At 30.0% G+C, this 20,780-nt stretch overlaps 8 protein-coding genes across 8 annotated transcripts; 5 read left to right on the forward strand and 3 right to left on the reverse strand.

Moving 5' to 3' along the window:
* Nucleotides 1-784: 784 nt before the first annotated feature.
* Nucleotides 785-1,593, forward strand: OCT59_011216 (uncharacterized protein; the record flags this gene model as incomplete). The annotated part of the gene is made up of 2 exons (XM_025324653.1): nucleotides 785-1,203; nucleotides 1,281-1,593. The coding sequence occupies 2 exons, from the start codon at nucleotides 785-787 to the stop codon at nucleotides 1,591-1,593; spliced, it is 732 nt and encodes a 243-aa protein (XP_025185106.1).
* A 775-nt stretch (nucleotides 1,594-2,368) lies between these two features.
* OCT59_011217 (uncharacterized protein) lies at nucleotides 2,369-3,345 on the forward strand. Its single transcript, XM_025314484.2, has 2 exons — nucleotides 2,369-2,840; nucleotides 2,947-3,345. The coding sequence occupies exons 1-2, from the start codon at nucleotides 2,500-2,502 to the stop codon at nucleotides 3,266-3,268; spliced, it is 663 nt and encodes a 220-aa protein (XP_025185107.2). The 5' UTR covers nucleotides 2,369-2,499; the 3' UTR covers nucleotides 3,269-3,345.
* Nucleotides 3,346-5,782: 2,437 nt separating this feature from the next.
* Nucleotides 5,783-6,245, forward strand: OCT59_011218 (uncharacterized protein; the record flags this gene model as incomplete). The annotated part of the gene is made up of 2 exons (XM_025324654.2): nucleotides 5,783-5,990; nucleotides 6,064-6,245. The coding sequence occupies 2 exons, from the start codon at nucleotides 5,783-5,785 to the stop codon at nucleotides 6,243-6,245; spliced, it is 390 nt and encodes a 129-aa protein (XP_025185109.2).
* A 1,041-nt stretch (nucleotides 6,246-7,286) lies between these two features.
* OCT59_011219 (uncharacterized protein) lies at nucleotides 7,287-7,792 on the reverse strand (the record flags this gene model as incomplete). The annotated part of the gene is made up of 2 exons (XM_066136359.1): nucleotides 7,287-7,613; nucleotides 7,679-7,792. The coding sequence occupies 2 exons, from the start codon at nucleotides 7,790-7,792 to the stop codon at nucleotides 7,287-7,289; spliced, it is 441 nt and encodes a 146-aa protein (XP_066000986.1).
* A 1,233-nt stretch (nucleotides 7,793-9,025) lies between these two features.
* On the forward strand, nucleotides 9,026-9,936 carry OCT59_011220 (uncharacterized protein; the record flags this gene model as incomplete). Its single annotated transcript, XM_066136360.1, has 2 exons — nucleotides 9,026-9,272; nucleotides 9,584-9,936. The coding sequence occupies 2 exons, from the start codon at nucleotides 9,026-9,028 to the stop codon at nucleotides 9,934-9,936; spliced, it is 600 nt and encodes a 199-aa protein (XP_066000987.1).
* A 750-nt stretch (nucleotides 9,937-10,686) lies between these two features.
* On the reverse strand, nucleotides 10,687-11,319 carry OCT59_011221 (uncharacterized protein; the record flags this gene model as incomplete). The annotated part of the gene is made up of 3 exons (XM_066136361.1): nucleotides 10,687-10,958; nucleotides 11,021-11,098; nucleotides 11,217-11,319. The coding sequence occupies 3 exons, from the start codon at nucleotides 11,317-11,319 to the stop codon at nucleotides 10,687-10,689; spliced, it is 453 nt and encodes a 150-aa protein (XP_066000988.1).
* A 799-nt stretch (nucleotides 11,320-12,118) lies between these two features.
* On the forward strand, nucleotides 12,119-13,900 carry OCT59_011222 (uncharacterized protein; the record flags this gene model as incomplete). Its single annotated transcript, XM_066136362.1, has 3 exons — nucleotides 12,119-12,761; nucleotides 13,070-13,214; nucleotides 13,288-13,900. The coding sequence occupies 3 exons, from the start codon at nucleotides 12,119-12,121 to the stop codon at nucleotides 13,898-13,900; spliced, it is 1,401 nt and encodes a 466-aa protein (XP_066000989.1).
* Nucleotides 13,901-18,873: 4,973 nt separating this feature from the next.
* OCT59_011223 (uncharacterized protein) lies at nucleotides 18,874-19,786 on the reverse strand (the record flags this gene model as incomplete). Its single annotated transcript, XM_025310190.2, has 3 exons — nucleotides 18,874-18,888; nucleotides 18,972-19,320; nucleotides 19,527-19,786. The coding sequence occupies 3 exons, from the start codon at nucleotides 19,784-19,786 to the stop codon at nucleotides 18,874-18,876; spliced, it is 624 nt and encodes a 207-aa protein (XP_025185112.2).
* Between the last annotated feature and the right edge of the window lie 994 nt (nucleotides 19,787-20,780).

Here is a 20,780-nt window from a genome sequence, read left to right on the forward strand (position 1 = left end):
CTCATTATTTTTTTTAGATGGATTATATTTTCAGAACTTAAATTATGGGAATGTTTATGATCGATCAATTAACCTTAATAGGTCTGGTACGTTGAAATTTACGCATTAAACCTTAAAAGTTCTATTCCGAAAATCATTATCATTTTAGTATAGGAAATTCATCACATTAACAATAAACGATCATTTCACTAAGATTTTTCTAACGATTTACCCGAAACAAAAACAAAAGGCTTTGAAAGTATGAGAACTTTGATACAAAATAATGTAACATAGAAAGTAACACGTAATTATTAATCATTATTAATCTTCTAACCTTAACCTCATAATTCCTGGTATTTCTGGTATTAATTCCTGTATTTCTAGTATTTATAGTGATTCCCGTAATTCCCGTAATTCCGTAATTCCGTAATTCCCGTGATTCCCGTGATTCCGGGCTATTCATATTAATATATTTAATTAAAAATTCTTTATTTAATTAATATTCTTTACAAAACAACAAAAACATGGAAATTCAATAAGGTAACGTTATACGTAATCCACGTAATCCACAACTAGCACCAGTTCCATTCAAAAAATTTGTTGATCGTCAATTATAACGTAATACAATTAACACAATAACACAATGACATACATTACATACATTTCATGTTTATCTCGGGGTGTCCTTTGTTGCCCTTTTTGCTATGATCAAACAACTTTTTTTTTTTTAACCTATATATATAACTTGGGTGAAGAACTTTTTTTAAAGGTAAAAATTTCATACCACTATTATTGATTCAAAAATATGGAAGATAACCTTTGTAAAAAAATTTTGAATAAATTGACTGATATTAATGAATCAAAGCTTACCTTAACTCAAATTCCACCAGAGATTCTTGAAATAATTTGCGGATATTTATGTCCTAAAGATCTATTTTCTCTAACTTTAGTATGTAAGAAATTAAAAAATTTTTTGTGGTCATTTGATTCCAATATGACACAACGTATTTGGCGTAACTCAAGAATCAGATGGTCAACTTTTGTTGAGTATAAAGGAGTTCCTCCTCCTTCTGAAGAGATTATGTCCCAGCAAAAGTGTATTTGGCTTATTGATTTGGTTGATGCTTGTCAAATTTGTGGAGATAAACGAAAAGATGGTTCAAGGATTTATTGGCCTTTTAAACTGTATAGTTGTAAAAATTGTATAGATTCTCGTGTTATAAGGTATTTGAAAAAAAATATTTTCTTCTTTCAAAACATTAAATAAATTTTATTAACAAAAATAATTTTTTTTTTTTTAGCTTTGAATCAGCAATACAAAAAGGAATTTCGGGCTCCGTATTTTATTCTTTACCTTGTATTTTCCTTTACAACGAGCATGGAGTTGATAGGTATTGTTTAGAAAGTGATGTTTTAAAAACTCAAAGAGAGTATGAAAGTATTAATGTTGAGAAAAGAGAAGAATGGATTAAAGAGAAAATAGGTGATCAATTTAAAGTCAATGATCTTCTTATTCAATATACTCAGAGAGAAGAGAGTAGAATCCGGAAAGAGAAACCCAAGTGTCGCCCCGGAAGAGCGACTAGAATGATATCTAATAATTATTACTATTAATGTATATTAATGTACATAAATTCGTTTATTTTTACATAATAAACGTAGATAATAATGAAATTAAAACTTGTTAAAACGTTAAAACGTCCATAAATTCGTTTATTTTATTTTATTTTATTTTATTTATTTCATAATAATTCATAATAATGGGACAAGTCACATACATAGCGGTCACGATATTCATAATTATGCACATAAATTCATAGATAAACGTAGATAATGATGAAATTATAATAAAAATTAAATGTTAAAACGTACTGTACATAAATTCGTTTATTTTATATTTCATAATAAAATAATGGTCAATGGAACAAGATTTACCCCAACGAGTTCTGAATTGTTCCATGTGCAACCATAATTACCAGGTAAAAATCAATAATTAGCTCGAGATACTATACATAAAATTCGTTCATCTATTTCATGATTATCACGTCAATTCATTGATCAGATCCACGTGACTATGTGACTATCGCGACTATCGTATACTACTTGTATGTCGCACGGATCTACAGTACTAGTCTTATCATTATATCTTTCATTGTAAAAAAACATTCCAAGTATATTTCGAATTTCGATCGTTTGTGAACGTATAATTCTATTGTTCCTTTTAATCTCGCAGAGATAATCAAAAAGAAAATGATATCAATAATACCATAATAATTGTCATTGATTCATTGATTTTTTATTTACGGCACGTGATGTTATGGCAATTTTTGTGAAACCGTTAAAAACGAGAAAAATTGAAAAAGGCTTAGGCAGGAGATCATAGATGGCGTGATACTATTTTCTCCGTTTCTCTGTTAAATAAAAAATAAACAAAATAAACCCAATTTTTTTTTTCACAAAGCTTTAATCATTTGTTTGCTGTTTTTTTTATAATTCATATTTAGAATAATTAATTCAAAAATGGCCTCAACATTACCTTTTGAAATTTTAATAGAGATTTTTAGTTATCTTCATCCAAAAGATCTTTATTCACTTTCATTAGTATGTAAACGTTATCGTACATTATTATGGTCAAAAATATCAACTACAACTCAAGATATTTGGCGTACTTCAAGGATTCGTTATATTTTACATCCAACTTTTGACCCACCCGAAAAGATGTCCGAACAACAATATAATTATTTATTAATGGTTGTGAATTCTTGTCAATTTTGTGGTGAATGTTGTAGATACAAGTTAGCTATGCATTGGGAATTTCGTATATTTTGTTGTCATGATTGTTTATTACAAAGATGTATTAGGTAAGTTTAATAAATTAATTTTATTGTTCCTTTTTTAAAAAACGAGTTGATTTTAAAACAAATCTTTTTTATCTTCTTTACAAATTGCCTACAAATTTCATCAAAGTCGAAATTCACTTATGAATGATTGGAAAGTATCAGGAGAATTATTGGCTTGTTTACAACAAGTCATAACACCTCCAAGATCAAAACAAAAATTATTTTTAGTATCAGATATAATAAAAACATTATCTGAATATCATGATATTGAAGCTGAGAATAAACGATTAATTTGGATACAAGAAAAACAATCATATATTAATAATATGATCAGGGAACATAAAAAATATAAAGCTCAATTTGAATTAATCAGGTATAGTAATAGTGAAAGAATTCAAAGATTACTAAATAGGTTTAAATTTTATAAACATACTTCTACTTTAGTTTAGATTTATTAGATTGAGTTAATTAATAATCATTAATGGATTTTTTTACACTAAAAATAGATTATTTGACTTAACTTTATAAAATTTAAATCAAAGTAATAATGATTTAGTAAACAATTTTTTTGTAGTTTTTTTTTCTTTGTAATTTTTTTTTCTTTTATAATTTGTTATATATCTTTTTTTATATATATATATATTTAGTTACAATTTTGTATAAAATAAAGTGTATATAAATTTTAGATCAATTAAATTATTATTATTTATTGTATATGTATTTTTTTATAAAATATGAATAATTTTATAGAATTCTGATATTATTTAATATATCAGAAGATTTTGCTACTTTATATAAAAGTACATCAAATTCAATAATTTAACTAATCTAACCAGTTCAGCTAGTCCAAATTTATATACTTAATAAATTAATTATAACAAAAGATATATACTGTATAATAAATATTTATTATATTTTATTTACATATTTTATATAATAATAAATTATATTAAAAAAACTGTTAAAGAAAAGTTTATCTCTTAAACTATAAGGGTTAAAATTAATTTTAAAAATTTTTGAATTTTTAAAATATCTTAAGATCTAGTGATCATAAAAAGATGAAATTATATTTATTACTAGTCATGTATCATGGCTAAGTCCCAACCATTTGTATTTATTTTTCGCATGTATTAATAAAATTTTTTCTTAGCATTTTTCTGAAATCGCACGGTCCTAAAAATCTGGTGACTTTATAACCTATTTCTTTTGGTAAAATGTCATAGTATCTATGTATATTTATATATACTAACTAACTTTTGAATATTTCACTTGTATAAAATTTATCAATTATGACATTCGAGTTTGAAGTATTAAAAAAGCGTATTGCTGAACTTAAGGCTAAGAATGCCGAGCTTGAGGCCAAAAAAACTGAACTTTTAAAGCAGATTATAGAGGAAAATACTAAACGTAATGTTAGAGTTGAGAAACTGGAGCAAAAAAATAAGGAGCTTGAGACCAGACTTGTGATAGTAAAATAGGCTTCCTTACCAATAGAAAAACAGTCGTATAATGATAATCCTTCTAACGATAGTATATCTAACTTTAATTCAGTTGTAAAGTATTATGAGAAACCATTGGTGAATGTGAAAACAAATAATTCCTTTCCTGAAGAAGTTTGCTATAATAAACAAGAACTGATAACAGAGGTGACAGTATCTGTCAACTCTGTAAAATACCTTAATAGCAAATCGTTAGAAAAGAAAGATATGAATAGTTTCTTACTTGAGGCTCATAAGAAAATCATTAGTAGTGAAATAAAGCAATACAATAAGAAGAAATTTCTACGTGAGTCAGCTAAAAATCAAGTCTATTCGAAATTATCAAGTGACAAAAAAACTGTTACCAATGGTAACGATCAAGATTTGAAATTATTACTTAGCATAGGTGATAATGTCCATTAGGGATGGTTAGATCAGTCCTGGTCCGGTCCTGGTCCTGAGACCTATAAGTCCTATTAAACGGACCTGCGAATCAGATCCTGTTAGGACCAGTTCTGAACCTGATCTCTGGACCTGGTCCTGATTAAGTTATTTATAGATTTTATGAATTTAGTAATAACTAAATATAAAAAAAGTGAGTTGCGATATTGGGATTCACTTTTTTATATTGATTTTATATAGAAAAAGTGAGTTGTGTATCGTGATTCACTTTTTTATATTGATTTTATATAAAAAAGTGAGTTGCGGTATCGCGATTCACCTTTTTATATGATTTAATATAAAAATGTGAATCGCAATATCGCAACTCATTTTTTATATGATTTTAATAATATAAAAATTGTATTGCAATATTGCAATGCACTTTTTTTATAATTTATAATTACTTAAAATCAAATTTACAGCAAATTATACATATATAATTTAAACATATAGATCTCTTATAACCTTATGCTTAGGTAGGGCTTTTTAGGACCCTATCCTCGTCTTCTGGTCCAAAATTTGGACTTAAAGATCTGCAGACCAGGTCCTAGGACCAAGTCTTTAGGTCCAGGACCTAGGACTTTACCATCCCTACCTATCATCCATTGAGGATAACCACAAAAATGATCACTTGTACTAATAGCGAGGATGCCCATCTGATGAAATATCTGAGCCAATTGCTACACAACCGCTTGATAGAAATCAAGTCACTGAGAAAATTTTAAAGCATGAACTTTTTAAGCCTATTTCTTCAGTGGTATCAGTTAAACTACATGATGAGTCCATCTTAAACAACATAATTGAGGGCTTTACGCAAAGATTAGCTTATTAGATTGATGAGGCTATGAGAATGGGTCTAAAAGAAATCTTATGCTTATATCATTATTCTCTCGAGTTTGAAAAAAAAGTAAAAAATATTACAGCTGATGGCAAGATTAAAGATAAGACAGCAAGATCAATGATATACAAAGATATGTTACAGTATTTACCTAATGTCACTCTGGATAATTTGCAAATCCAAATACATAGAACTAAAATATTCTTATGCTGTTTGAAAAAAAAGAGGTTGGGATAGATAGAATTAAGTTAGTCACTTGTAACATGAGTGATATTTCTAGATTAACCAATACCCAAATTCAAAATATTATAGATTATATGAATGATCAGCAGGTTCATAAAACCATTACCATTGATAATGATCAGAATCATATGACTTTAGCAGAAACGATTTCATCAGCCACATCTCAAACAAGTAAAACTAGTCTAATCTATAACCGCACATATTTTTGCAACAAGATATTGGATCAATATCCATCTATATAAAGAATTTAGTAGTGAAAATTTTGATTATTATGGGATTATCAATGATACATCATGTGGTCTCAAAAGGACCTGCTCATTATTATGCAGTTTAGATCATGATGATGAGGAAAGTATAGAAGGTAGATATAAGGCTGGATCCTATTTTATTAAATGTAAACAGCACGAAATTGAGATAGTTGCATAGTCTCATTGCTTTACAATAGTCTGGGTAACTCTTTGAGATGATAATCTATCTGTGAATTTTTAATCTTTTTTTAAATGAATAGGTCTATATAAGAAAAAAGGAATTTAAATTGATTTGCAATCATATAAAAGGCAATATGAGCAAGTCCAATAAAGTATTAATCCCAAGTATCTGGATTGGCATGCCAAATTAACTGGTTTACCAAGAGTTTGACGGATAAGATCCGTTCCAACTTATACAAATAATATAAAAGAGAAATGGGACTTGAGCTATGGCAACTATCAGAAGTACATGAATCGGAAGTCATAAATTTGCCAGAAAATAAAGTATCCGATTTATCTTTTCCTTCTTCGGTGAGCAATGTCAAGAAAAAGGGCCTATCACTTTTGAAGCTAGATCCAATCCAGAATTAATTATCAAATCCATCTTAGAGCACTTCCCATACTTGAAATTCTGAAATAGTTTCAGAGGGATTGATAATTATGAGCTCAACATGTCCTATTTGCAATGGAAAACATGGGAATTATGGATTACATGGCTCATGGTACTGCAAAAATGGGAATCAGCTCCCTTATGATCCTGAATTAGCGAAGTTCTATTCTCAAGATAAGTTGGAATATTGTCTTACCTGCAACACTTCAAGCAATAAACTCAAGTTCGTGATCATAGTATAGACCTGAAAATGCGCAGTTGCAATGTGATGATGTAATTCTGATTCCGATTTGTGCGAATCACATCCTCTAAAATATTATTCGAATATAGGTATTTTTTTCGTCAATCATCATTTCGTCATTTGAAATGTCAGAATGCAAGTTCGTTATAACTGTTATAAAATGGTAATATTAAATGACGGGGATCGTTCATTCTGCAGAATTTACAAGCACGCATATGTATAGAATTTTTATTTTGTATAACTTGCAATGTATAATCTACTATCTATTCATTCATCTACAATAATATTTATGAAAAATTATAATTATTCTAAATTTTCATAATCATGTTTGGAAATATTCATGCATACCATAATAACTTCATTCACCATCATGGCCTAGAAATTGAACCAAGTACATTATTTAATTCCAATGTCCATCCACATCCTAATACCAAATGTTCATTCCAATTAAATTTATAGTAAGTCGCATTGGTACCATTCCAGTAAATAAAATATGGTGCACGATTTGTTCTGACATTTGGAGGATTTTCAGGAGTTGAAGGAACTGATGCAACTCCAGGATTCGGATTCTGACGGAAAGGACCTTGACTATCGGGCAATGCGATTCTAACAAATTCTATCGCAGGAAAATTCTGCTGAATCACAGGAAGTTTATCAAATGCACGTTGACGATTGGGGTCACGGTTATAAAATACCTATCAAGTATTTAGATCTGATGAGCAAAGCCATTTGCAATTTCTGCAAGAATTTAATAAATTACCTCAATATACACATTTGGTGGCAGACATGCATTAGCGATTGGGTTATGCAATTGCTGGTAAGTTAGCCTTTGAAACCAGACACCAACATCTGGTTTATAATCATTTCCCGCCATCACACAATATGTATTAAGTGTTACAAACCAATTTGGATTATATACTCTGCCTGAATCAGAAAATTGGCTTGAATATCTTCTTTATAGCCCCCGTCAATCTAAAATAAAAAGTGGTCAGATTCAAATCAATGATATGTAACTTGAAATAAACTTACTTTGATGAACAAGTCGTTATTAATTATTTCAGGGCCATATTTATCAAGTATCACCTGGCGTACATGTACATCACATTTAACTAGCTCAGGGAGGGTAATCTTGACAAGAGTTTGATTTAGTTTTTGCGCTAATATTTTGTCAATTTTCGTGCAGATCTATTGTATGTAGTCATTAGCCATACTTTGCTATTTTAAAACAGTCTTGAGCATCACTTAAATACTTGGTTAATTTTAGAGGTCTGTCTGGTCTCTCGAGTAACTTGAACGAAGATTTCTTTTGAGCCTTCCGTCGTGACACTCATTATTTGATAAAATTGTTCAAGGTACAGAGAACAAGAGAAACGCAGAGCAAACGGGAAAACAAAAAAAACCATACGTTTCCTTTATAACCGGGCGACTTTTCCATAACTTTTACGTCATTATCATTCCACGTTCATGTGATATTGGCTGGGCTGACTGACGTACTCCTATACATCTAACGTGAGCTTGAAGTCCATTACAAACCTTCCATATAGAGCTTTTAATTCCAGTAATACGTTGTACTTCAGCTAAGGATGAAAATTCCCGTAAAAGAAATCAAAATGCAGGACAATGAGAAAGATTAGAAAATTTCACATTTGAAATAAAATCACATGACTTATTTATTAAGGAAAGTTTATTTTTTAAAATTGGAAAAGATCTTTTCGTCATATTTTTTTCTAGTTCCCAAGTTTTACTAACGTTAATAAAAATTTTGAATGCCTTTCATGGGAATGTTTTGTACGATTATTTACGAGAATTTCCAATTTGTATAACCTTTTTTAATAATTATTTTTTTTTAAAAATCCAAATAGAAAGGTCATGAGTGAAAAAAATTTGCATAAATGATATATATTTTTTTTATTAAAAAAAGTATGGTATGAAAATTTTATCTTACACAAAATTTCAATTTTGGTCAGTTTTCGAAATTTTGATATTTTTTTAATGATTTTTGATTATGAGAAAAAGTCATCAGACTTTGTACTTCAATAAAAATTTCTGATAAGATTTCTACTAGATAGATCATGTGAATTCAGTGACAAGTTTACACAATGAAACCATGAAAATTCTTCACGATCAGAGTCATGTAACTTCAAAAATTAATCTGACTAATACATATATTCCTCCGAAAATACCTCAATCTAAGCCAACTTATGATCGATCCTATTTTTGTAGCAAAATATTAGATCAATATCCAAATTTATATAGAGAATTTAGTAGTGAAAATGTTGATTATTATGGAATTATAGACAAGACTTCATGTCCATTATGCAAGTTAGATCATGATGATGAGGAAGGTATAGAAGGTAAATATGAAGCCAGATCCTATTTTATTAAATGTGAACAGCGTGAAATTGAGATAGGTGCATAATCTCTTTATTTTATAATATATTCTATTTGCTTACGCTTCATTGTGTGATATTTTTTAGGGCTAATTATGTCAACTATTAGTCTATTACATAATTTAAATTGATTTGTGATTATAAAAAAAGGCAATATGAGCAAGTCTGTTAAAATACTAACCGCTGATTATCTGGATTGGCATGCCAAATTAACTGGGTTACCAAGTATTTGACAGATAAGATTCATTTCAAATTATACAAAAAATATAAAAAAGAAACTGGCAATGAGCCATGGCAATTTTCAGAAGTACATGGATCGGAAGTCATAAATTCAATGCCAGAAAACAAAGTATCATCTTTTTCCGAGCAATGTGAAGAAGAAGGGTCTATCACTTTTATTATCAAATCCGTCTTAAAGCACTTCCCATACTTGAAATTCCGAAATAGTTTTAGAGGGATTGATAATTATAATTTTGCATTACCTCAGCCATGGAACTCGCCATGCCCTATTTGCAATGGAAAATATGGGAATTATGGATTACAAGGTGAATGGTATAGGAATGGAACAGAATATTGTCTTACTTGCTTCACTTCAAGCAATAAAATCAAATTCACGATCGTAGCATAGGCCGGTCATATGTGACCGATTATTAGAGAAATAAATTATCCTTTCCTAGATTATTTTATGTTGATTGTATAATAGATTTCGATCGCTTACTGCACCACAAATCATATGATATTATATGATATCACAACATTTATCCTTTAATTAATCAGAAAATCACACACGAAGACATTACAAGGTTTTTTGTATCTGTACTCTATAAACATTAATATCAATAAAGTTTTGCCCATAGTTCGGGCATTTATTTTTTACATAAAATATGAGTGTGGGAGTGTGGAATAAATATTATATTTTTGATCATCGCTCTGACAAAAAATAAAGGTATCACTGCCCCATAAGTGTTTAACTTGTAAATGCTGTAAATAAACTGCTTAGTCGCACAATCAAAATTCAAAATATAAAAAACTTCCTTCTACTCTGCAGAAGATAACAATATTTATTTTGCATTTTTTATTACTATTTCGCAAATTTTACTGATTGTTGAATAAAATGAAGAGGATACAAAAATAAGCGATTTTTTAAAAGGTAGTATTATTATTAAAATAAACATCTAAAAAATTGATGTATGATAAATGATCATTAAAGAATGCAACAGCATGAAACTACCTTCCCTGGAGATGCCTTAAAATCAACCACTGATCATTTTATAGAACTAAACAATATATATATCCTTCTTTATGAATAACGTTCTGAACGTTAGCTGGAGGGTTTAAACGCGTTGCTTGGCCACTAAATACTCTCATGACGACACTCTTATTTCTGCCAATGAATTCGTTCAATAGATTTAATTGGTTTAGATCTCCTATCATCTCTCTTAAGTACCTCGACTGGACCGAAAAGTTTGTTTGGTTTAAAATCTCTACCACGATATTTATTGTCCTTACAAAAGTAGGTGGCTTTGGTTCTTCCAGCGGAAGTATTAAGCGAGCTTGCTTTCCTGGAAATATAAGTGGACCAATTCTGCGTGTAAAATGTGTTTCCATCAACATGTCCTGTGCTACTGATAGAGTCACTTCTGCCGATTCCTTAACAAAAACTGTGTGAGTTTAACAACTTTATAGATCAAGCAAAACATTACTAAAAATACCTGTTGATCCTGGGTGAGTAATGCTAGCGCCATTTTCACGTTCACGAGCTTCACGAGCTTCTTGAGCTTTCTTAAATTCTAAGTGTAGATAAAAAAATTTAAGTAAAATTTAATATAAAATCGGAACAGTATCAAATGAAACTTCCAAGTTATTGAGGCATTGAAAAGGTCTAAACTGCGAAATGATCATTATTACCTAGAACCTCTTCGTCTTCTTCGAAGGGGCATCCGTCAGCAAACCACTTTGCTAACGCAAGTTGTTTGTCCTGCTCATATTCATCAGACCCTATTTTATACATAGTTTATAGTTTATGAAAGTTTGAGAAAGCTTATCAGTGACTCATCATCACTGATTCAGTCATATATATATAGTCCACGTTACCTCGTGATGTAAAGTATCATTGTGTAACAAAAATTCTTTGGGAAAAGGTAACTCGCCTATATTAAAACGCCTTATTCAGAAACTATCAACCAATAATTCTGAAGACGATATAACATTACAATCAGCCACCACTACACAAAAAAGAAGAGAAAGCTTTTTGAGGAGGAACAGCTCAAATTATCTCAATTACTAGATGGATATATTGTGTAAAAGTCTAACTATTTCACAAATTACTTATTGTGGTTTCCTGTAATCCTAGTGTCTTATAATTAATAATCATGTATTTTACAGATATTTCGTAAAGAAGGAGGGTGAACTTCCAAGTCACGTAAATGTAAGGTGATTAGTTAGACTGTAGAATTAGACATTAGCATAGATATCATGTATCATGGGCATAGTTCCGAACATTTGTATTTATTTTCGCATGTAAGAATAAAAAATTTTTCTTGGCAAAAGAGCGTAAATTTTTTCATGCAGTCACATAATTTTTTATTACTTAAACATAACATAAATATAATAAATTCATCGCTAACGTAAGGAATGGATCATATTATATATACTATATTAAATGCTAGAGAACTCGCCACGTGGTAGACACTTCTGTATAAGAAATTTTAGCTGGAAGAATTCGTGAATTGCTCTTATGCCCAAAATGTCACGACCCTATTTTCACAAATCTGCAACAAAAAAATATTACTATTCTTACAGATAGACGCATGGTTTATAGTATTTGTCTAAAATGTCCTACTACTAAAACTGAAAAAAGAAATGTTGTTTCTCAGATAAAAGCTTCACAGGATACTAAACCCTTGAATCATAATTCTGATATGATTGAAACACCTATTATAAAAGAACAAGAAGCCTTAGAACCTATTTCTTATCCAGAAAATAGTACTTTACATAATAATTCACAAAATGATCCAGAATCACGTTCTCGAAGAAACCACCTGCCCCTTGAAATCAGTTCCATTGAGAATGATTTAATATCTGACACTGATATCAAACAGCAAACTCAAGACATTACTAATTTGCAGAATGTGTGTTCTATTGAAGAGGCCCTTCTGGGACCAGATATTTCTTTTAAAAAAGCTTCATTGGAGGATAGAGAGATGAATGCTTTCTTGGACAGAGAATACAAGAAAAAAGTCAGTAATGAAATCAGGCAAAGAAATAGGAAAAAAAAGCTTCGAGACTTAGATTTATCTGGTACTTCTGACATCTCTTCATCAGAATCATCCATAAGTTCGCATCCTATCCCTAATAACCCCATCTTATCAGAACAAAATGCTAAAATAAAAGTACCTGAAATAGATATACTATACATACCACCCAAATTATTTTGGACTGCCGTAATTATAAGTAAAATCCCAAATTCAATTATGGCATCCCAAATTATTTTGGCACTTTACATAGTAAATTATATATAAACCGAATGAATTATGGCATCCCAAATTATAATTATGGCATCCCAAAATAATTTGGGCAGCATGTATAAGATATACAGTCTTTGATATAAGAATTGCTCATAGAACTTTTGAAAGAAGATTGTATTAAGATTGTTAATGTAGAGGAGAATCCTGTTGTTGATCAATCGCCTGCAATCAAATTAGCCTATCTATTTCAAAAAATAAAATTTGCTGAAATTAACACTATATGAGCCAAACAAGATGAAATCATGAGCTGGTATTGCTATAGAAGGTATTTTGAAAAAAGACATGGCGAGAATTTACCTGAAATCCTGGAGAATGGTCTTATTATGAATAAAAAAGCCTATGAACTTGCAAGTGGGCAGATTTATGATGAAATGCTACAGTATCTTTCAGAAATCTCTCATGTAACTTGCGCAAAAAATACAGCTAACTAAGCCTATATATATGTTATTTAGTGAAATTGGAGAAGACAAGATTATGCGAATCAAATCCTATAGTGCAAATAAACTCTCAAAGTTAACTGACATGCAAATCGATACTATTAAAAATCATTTTACAACACCGCATAAAAAAAATTCACGCATTCACGTGATTTCAGAAATGATCACTAGTGATGCAACTGTGAATGCCAAATCTGAGGTAAACATTTCAACTGCACCTATTCCTTCAACCCATGTCTCTAATAATTCTTCAAATAATTCCTCTAGAAACGGTCCAGTAGCTGTGAGTATATCAACTGTGCCTCAGGTAGGATCATCTAACAGATACCGACTTCCAATTTCTATTTTACCTGATGATTCAAAAGAGAAACGAAAACATATTATTGGGTTGGTACTAGAACAGTTTCCTTCTCTATATCTAAGTAATAGTAGTGAATGTGATGAGCGATTTGATCTTAATAGTTCAACACTCTGCCTACTATGTAATGGAGATCACAAAGAAGAAAGTTTATGGAAAGATATAAGGGGTGAATGGGGTGCTGGTGAATATTGTGGAGAACGAACTTATCATATCACATGCAAAGATCCTCTTAATCATGGAACCCCAATAGTATCTGTAAAAGTATAGAGGGCGAAAACTTCGTCATGTGAACTGATCACCTGAAATGCGCAGAAGATATCAAAGAAATTCTTGCCGAATTAATAAAATATATCATGTGCAGTAAGTACGTCATCTCTATACTTCTCCTGTGATTTAACTACGCCCTGTGCTATTTCTGCAGTGTTTTTATTTTTAGATCCAGATGTGCTATTTTCGTAATAATAGCTAAGAGGATTGTCTTTATGAGACCCGGGTATGCTATTTTTGTAATAATGAAACCAGGTCCAAGGTCCCGTCATATTTTTGCAAATTTATGGGGTTAGATCGTAGGGATAGATCAATGAATAATTAATTCGTCAACTTTTTTTCCAGAAAGTTCTGGCATAATACACATATTACGAATCTTTGATTTAGCATTATGCGGATTAATCTGACATCCCTAATGTTAGAATGAGATAAGAATTGGAATTGAGCATCTTGATCTACCGATTTACAGATCTCGACCTCTTTTTTTCTCATATAGTTCAAAAAAAAGAAATGTAATGCGAAGTAATACACTTTCAGAGTTTTGGAAAAATCGACTGTCATACTGATAGGGATTTACATGTCATACATCTCGTGTATTCTTGTATCGTATGTTAGAATGAAAATGGAAATTGGGCACTCAAATCAAGAATAAACGGTAGATTTATTTTCTCTATTAGCATTAGCTTAACATTACGCATACTCGTTTTCTGTTTTTGGTAATAATGTCTAATATGAAATTGGGTATTTCAAAGATGGTATGAATATTATTACATTGATCAGTTTCTCCAAAACATCAGATTTTCTTTTAAGCGCTATTATTACAATTCAGGGGAGAGACATTTGTTATTATTGAACGGGATCCAGGCCGTCATTTTATTGCTTTAGGTGGAAAAAATATAATTATGAAAAAATGTAATAATGACAAGTACACATAATGAACACAGGTAAAATGACGATCAATCGGGTACCATCCCGATTGGTATATATTTTTCCAATCAGATTAAATAGTTATCAATTGGATAAAGTTTCAAATCGGATATCAATCAGGATATAATCTGATTTATAAAATATAATTCAATAGGTATACCGATTAGTTTCAATTTATTAAATAGTAATATAATAAAATATTTATAGTAATTATATTAAAAATAAGACTATTTCTATTTATTGGCTAATTTTTTCGATTTTATGAATTTAATTAATCAATAAAAATTTGACTTTATTAAATCACATTACATAATGTTTTGATACAAAGGTGTTATAATACATAAAAAAAGAACAAAAAAAAATGCAATAAGGAAGAATAAAGTGAAAGATCAAGGGAGAATAAAGGGAAGAAAAGATCATAAATTAAAAAGATGGAGATGAACTAAAAAGAAAGTGATGAGAAAAACGAAATGCAATGAAAAATGATGACGAAAAACAAAATGCAACGAAAGGTGATGATAAAAAATAAAATATATCAAAAATTAGTTATTAAGAACGAAATATAACGAAAAGTGATAATGAAAAATGAAATATAATGAAAGATGATGATAAAAAGCAAAATACAACAAAAGGTGATGATGAAAAGCAAAATAAAATGAAAGTTGATGACAAAAAACAAAATGCAACAAAAATTAGTTATTAAGAATGAAATATAACGAAAAGTGATGATGAAAAATGCAAAAATTGATGATAAAAAGCGAAATACAATGAAAGGTAATGATGAAAAGTGAAATGTAACGAAATTAGATGATAAAAAATGAAAGACGACGAAAAAGAGATAGATAAACAATAAAGGATGAAGGGAAATGAAAATGAATAAAGAAAAGTAATAAAATAAATGAAAAGGGATAAAGAAAATAACAGGTAAATGAAAAGAAACAAAGGAAAATGAAAATAAACAAAAAAAAAAAATAATGAAACAAAGGGACACGAAAATAAATAAAAGGAAAAAATAAGTGAAAAAATAAAGGAAGAACTGAAATATCCATCCATAAAAAAAGAAAAAAAAGAACTGGTTAATATTGTCTTAAAGCAGTCAGCAAATAAATCTAAATAACTGAATGAAAAAGACTCATCTTGAATTTCTGCTGAAATGAAAACTGAAAACAGTTGCGCCTAAAAAAGAAAAGAACAAGTTACAAAAGAAAGGAAAATAGAAGTGAAAAAAAAAAAAAAAAGAAAAAAAGACTTACCTATTTGAATCCCAAAGCTAAATTACAAAAAAATTCGCGTTTAAATTCCGATTATTTAAAATAGTAATTTTTACATTGTTATTTTTCAATAAATAAAAAGGTTCAAATAATTTTTTTTATTGTTCGATTAATTAATAATTAATAAAGTGTGATTATAAAAAATTATAAATGAAAATGCCTGTTGATTGGAATTACAGAATGTAACAGGATTCCTTTGACTTACTATAAATTTACTAGGTATAAATCGGCTATAAATATGATGAATTGGTATAATACTATCTCTGCCAATTTTATAAAACCTATTTTTCCAAAGCTCTATATTACAAATATTAATATCATTTTCAATCTGACAATAAAACCTTTTTTGATAGTTAGGTGCCGGTAAATACCATTTAACAAAGGCTAATTTATGGGTTTGTTTACCACTTGGAAGATTGACTTCATGTTCAAGTTAATACTGCACTTGTCCAGGAAACACATCAGCTACATTATTATCTTGACCAAATTTTGCAAGAATAAATGAATTCTTATAAAAACGAGGCATATTTGCTGATCCAAAAATTTTAGCACCAATTCAGATACGTCCATACTGATTAATGATTGGCCGAACAACAATTGGACGTCTGGATTGTAATCTGCTTTCTATTGAATCAGCTATAGTAACAAATTCTAAATCATACGCATTATTGTAATAATCTACCAAAAGTTTATATATATCATTTGGCAGAATCACATCTTGTTTTCTTGGTGTCATCATCTCTCTGGGAAACTGTTCACTACCAGTTATTGTATCTTCAACTTCAAGGCTATAAATTAATCTAAATCAGTACAATTCATCCCATTTAAAATTATCATATGCTGATAAACTTCCTGTTGTTGGCTGAGGACCCCGGATATCTCCAAAACAGGTCATAAGTCACACTTTCGGCAGATTGGCCCATTTTTCAGGTGCTCAAAAAATCGTTTTTTGTAAATATCTCGGCATCCAGTGGTCCAATTTTGATGAACATTTTTTTAAATTGTAGAGCTAAATGAGGGCTACAAAATAAAAAAAGTTCATTAAAATTGAATTACTGGATGCTGAGATATTTACAAAAAACGATTTTTTGAGTTTCAGCAAAAAGGAGTGTTTTTGGCCAAAAGTCCATTATGACCTTTATATTAGATATCTGGGGTCCTGTTGGCCAGGATTTTACCAATTTTAATTCTTCAACTAATTTTGAATTATTTAATTGATTGGATATTAGGTCATCCAACCGCCAATTTTGCATAATAATCCTCAATAATTCTGGTTCAATTTGGCGGTGAGAATTTAGAAATGATCCTTAATAATAAAATGAAATTAGTATATATTTAATCAATATGACCCAGTCACCAGTTCTTAATTATTTACCTAATAGTCCATTCATTCGTTCAAATGAATAATACCAAAATGAATATAAAGGACCATAGTCTCGACAGCATTCTGAAATGTGAAGAGACAGATGAATATTTGGTGTAATCATTTCTGGTCCATAAATGTTTTCGATTAACTGAGCAACCTTTAATAATCAGTTATGTGCTTCAGTTAATTTGCTTTCGTCAATAATACGTGATACTAGCAAGTAACCTGCCCTAACAAAATTAGCCAAAATCTTCTGATCAGGATCATCTAACAAATCCCACATCAATGGAGTCGCGTAAATTCATATAAATGACCTTCATTGATCGGCTGTAAATCCAGAGAATCCCTCTCCAGTTGATATTTTAGAAGGAATTCTTCCTAAATCAGCTGGGATTTTAATTTGTTTTGCACGAGATTCCATTATTTTTAGGTGAGATTTAGTAAGTTTCCCACCGTCAATCCATATTTTTTTAACGATCCAGTGGACAATTCCCAGAAATAAGCAGTGCATCGAATCTACGATCAGATGCCTGATCAGATTATGATAGGGTAATCTAAACATTTCAGATCACCTTACATAGGTAGCCCTGACGTGCTGTTTCCTATCTTCTTTGGTTAGTTTATATTTCCAGAGGATGGCATTATGCCGATGCTCTTCTGGATCTCGCATTTTAAACCAATTGGGCATATCTTCAAATCCTCCAAAATTTGCCCTTTCTCCATTTTTACTACTTGCACGCTTGTAACATCTGTGACAACCAGCTAATACTGATATATGGCCACATAACTTTCTTTCAGCCAGAATGTCATTGCTACAACAAATTACAGCCAATCGAATTCTCTTTCCTGCTGAATTTATCTCTGTTTCTGGCAAATCAACTCCATCTCACAATTCCAATAATTCATTAACAATTGGCTGTAGATAATTGTTAATTCAGTGTAATTTGACTTCATGGGGCTCTGGTAGTAATCCCAGAATAAGCATATTTTCTTTCTTAAATCTTATGTCACAGGGAAGATTACAAATTACACCATAGATCATCCTGCAACTATAGATTGATGATTCAAATGGCTGGAACCAATCCAAATTTATCATGATTCCAAGATGGGAATCTGCAGTTCCAGCCGTAAAAAATTTAGATTCTGGAGCATCTAATTGTGATGGGAAATTTTTCCAAATTTCGCCGTCATAGATATCAGACATCAGCCCAGTCACGTCCTGATTAGTCCATTTTTTTAGTAGTTCATCAAAACCCGGACGTTGGTACATAATTGATAATTGAGTCTTTAAACACGGTAATGGATATATCATTTTTGGCTTCCAAATATATCCATTTACTACTGGTACTCTTTTTAACAATTCTGTTTCACAAGGTTCACGTTGATTTCTCAAAGTATAGTTTAGAAACTCAACGTGGTCGCATCTGAATCCATTAAATTCACTATTACTTTGATCACTTGGAGTAATATTTGCAATATTATATAACTTGTTGCATTTGAGACATACTGCATATATTTTGGGTTTTTTCTTAATTTCTAAAAATTTTCGTGCTATATGTGCTGTTGGAGGGAATTTATCAAATCTTTGTAAATCGACATCTTTTAAGACAAGATTAAAGAAACCAATCAAAGAGTTGATCGCAACATCAGGTAACTTAAATCTTTCCTGATACTTGAAGATCCAAAACAAGATCCATGAATCATTAAATTTAAGTTTAGTATTTTTGAAATCTGAATCATCAATTTCAGGATCATCACCCAGAACTTCTTTCTCGTTAACAAATGGATCAGTTTCAAATTGGTAGTTTCTATCATCACCATTACCATCCCCCAAATTTCTAATATCTTCTTCATCACTAGATAAATTAGCCGATCAATTGGTTTCTTCTTCAATGTCAGGATGATTATAAAGTTTGACGAACTGGTCATTTCTTTTTTTTTTCTTTTTTACAACAACAGGTTCTAGATCTTCATCATCAGATATCAAATGATCATTTCAATAGTCAGGATATTATGAGATTGAGGAGGTGAACTAATATCTACTGGTTGTCTTTCTACTGACTCAGAGATTGATTTACTTGATCTAAGATTATGAATTTTGTATTTATTTTTTTTCTTTTCTCTATCTCGTTTTAATCGTTCAATGCTTTCTTGTAGTCGATATTCTTCAGCTTCATGCACATTTCTCGTTCTTGTCTCCACCAGATCACCGTTACATTTTTTACAATAACATTGGACCATAGGCCTAAGTTTTGTTGAATTAACAGGTACCGATATCGCTGATTTGCCTTTAATCGATTGCTTTCTTGTTTGTTTTGGCATTTTTGCGATAGTTAGTATAATATTGCATAAATATTTTAATTAGTTTAATTGACGATCCGCGAGTCAACTAGAGAAATTACATATAAAATTTGACGCAAATCATATACTAATTTGTCATAATACGCCGACTTTAATGATTTCTGATGTAACAAAAACTATAAGCATAGTTTACTAAAAATAACACAAACAATAAAATAAATGTCACACTTTTATTTTTCAAAGCTACAAAGTGTAAAACTTTTTTTTGACGAAGTTTACCTTGGAAGCACGCGGCATTTACTATGTTATTAGGTAAACTAAGGTTTTAAAAGTACAAATTATGGAAATTTTTTTATATTTCACTAAACTTTCATACATATTGCTTTATTTTTGATTTATTTTATTAGTAAACTATGCTGTAATAACTTCTAACTCGACAAATTCAAGACTTTTTCACACTCATTATACAAGTGATATGGTATGATAAAACTAGTTTTTGTCTTTCGAATCTCAGATCTCTTAGAAATTGGACTTTTTTCCAATGTTACATTATGATTTTTTTTGCATGAGATTGGTGGGAAAACTGTGGAAAACTATTTCATTAAAGAAAAATGGCGTTATTTAAACATTTGGCTAGAGAAATTCATGAACAACCCCACATTCAGAAATGCGGCTTTTAATTAATAAATTTCCGTCAAATTTTATTATCGTTTTCACTACTTGACTCGCGGATCACCAATTAATTAACAATATAGTTTATACAATGGTATATAGTTTATCATATAGTATATAATTTATTATAGAGTATATAGTTTATTTTGGCACTGCGAACATTTAATAAGCACGCGTTGTCGCGTCTATATTTAACAGTGATTAAACTATAAATTAACTATAAATCAGATCCATTCGAAATAACATAAAAGGATCCATTTAAATTTTCTTTCAAAATTCTCTTTACACCCAATTCAATACACCCACATTTTTTTTTGATATCAAAATATATTATGACTAAGTC

This window comes from Rhizophagus irregularis, chromosome 19 (assembly GCF_026210795.1).
Source record: "Rhizophagus irregularis chromosome 19, complete sequence".
Classification (NCBI taxonomy): Eukaryota; Fungi; Glomeromycota; class Glomeromycetes; order Glomerales; family Glomeraceae; genus Rhizophagus; species Rhizophagus irregularis.

What these genes read in the sequence shown, in the direction of transcription:
- OCT59_011217 (XM_025314484.2), top strand. Translation starts at nt 2,500, where the DNA reads ATGGCCTCAACATTACCTTTTGAAATTTTAATAGAGATTTTTAGTTAT. An exon ending in TTATTACAAAGATGTATTAG is followed by an intron (nt 2,841 to 2,946) that starts GTAAGTTTAATA and finishes ATTTCATCAAAG; the next exon opens with TCGAAATTCACTTATGAATG.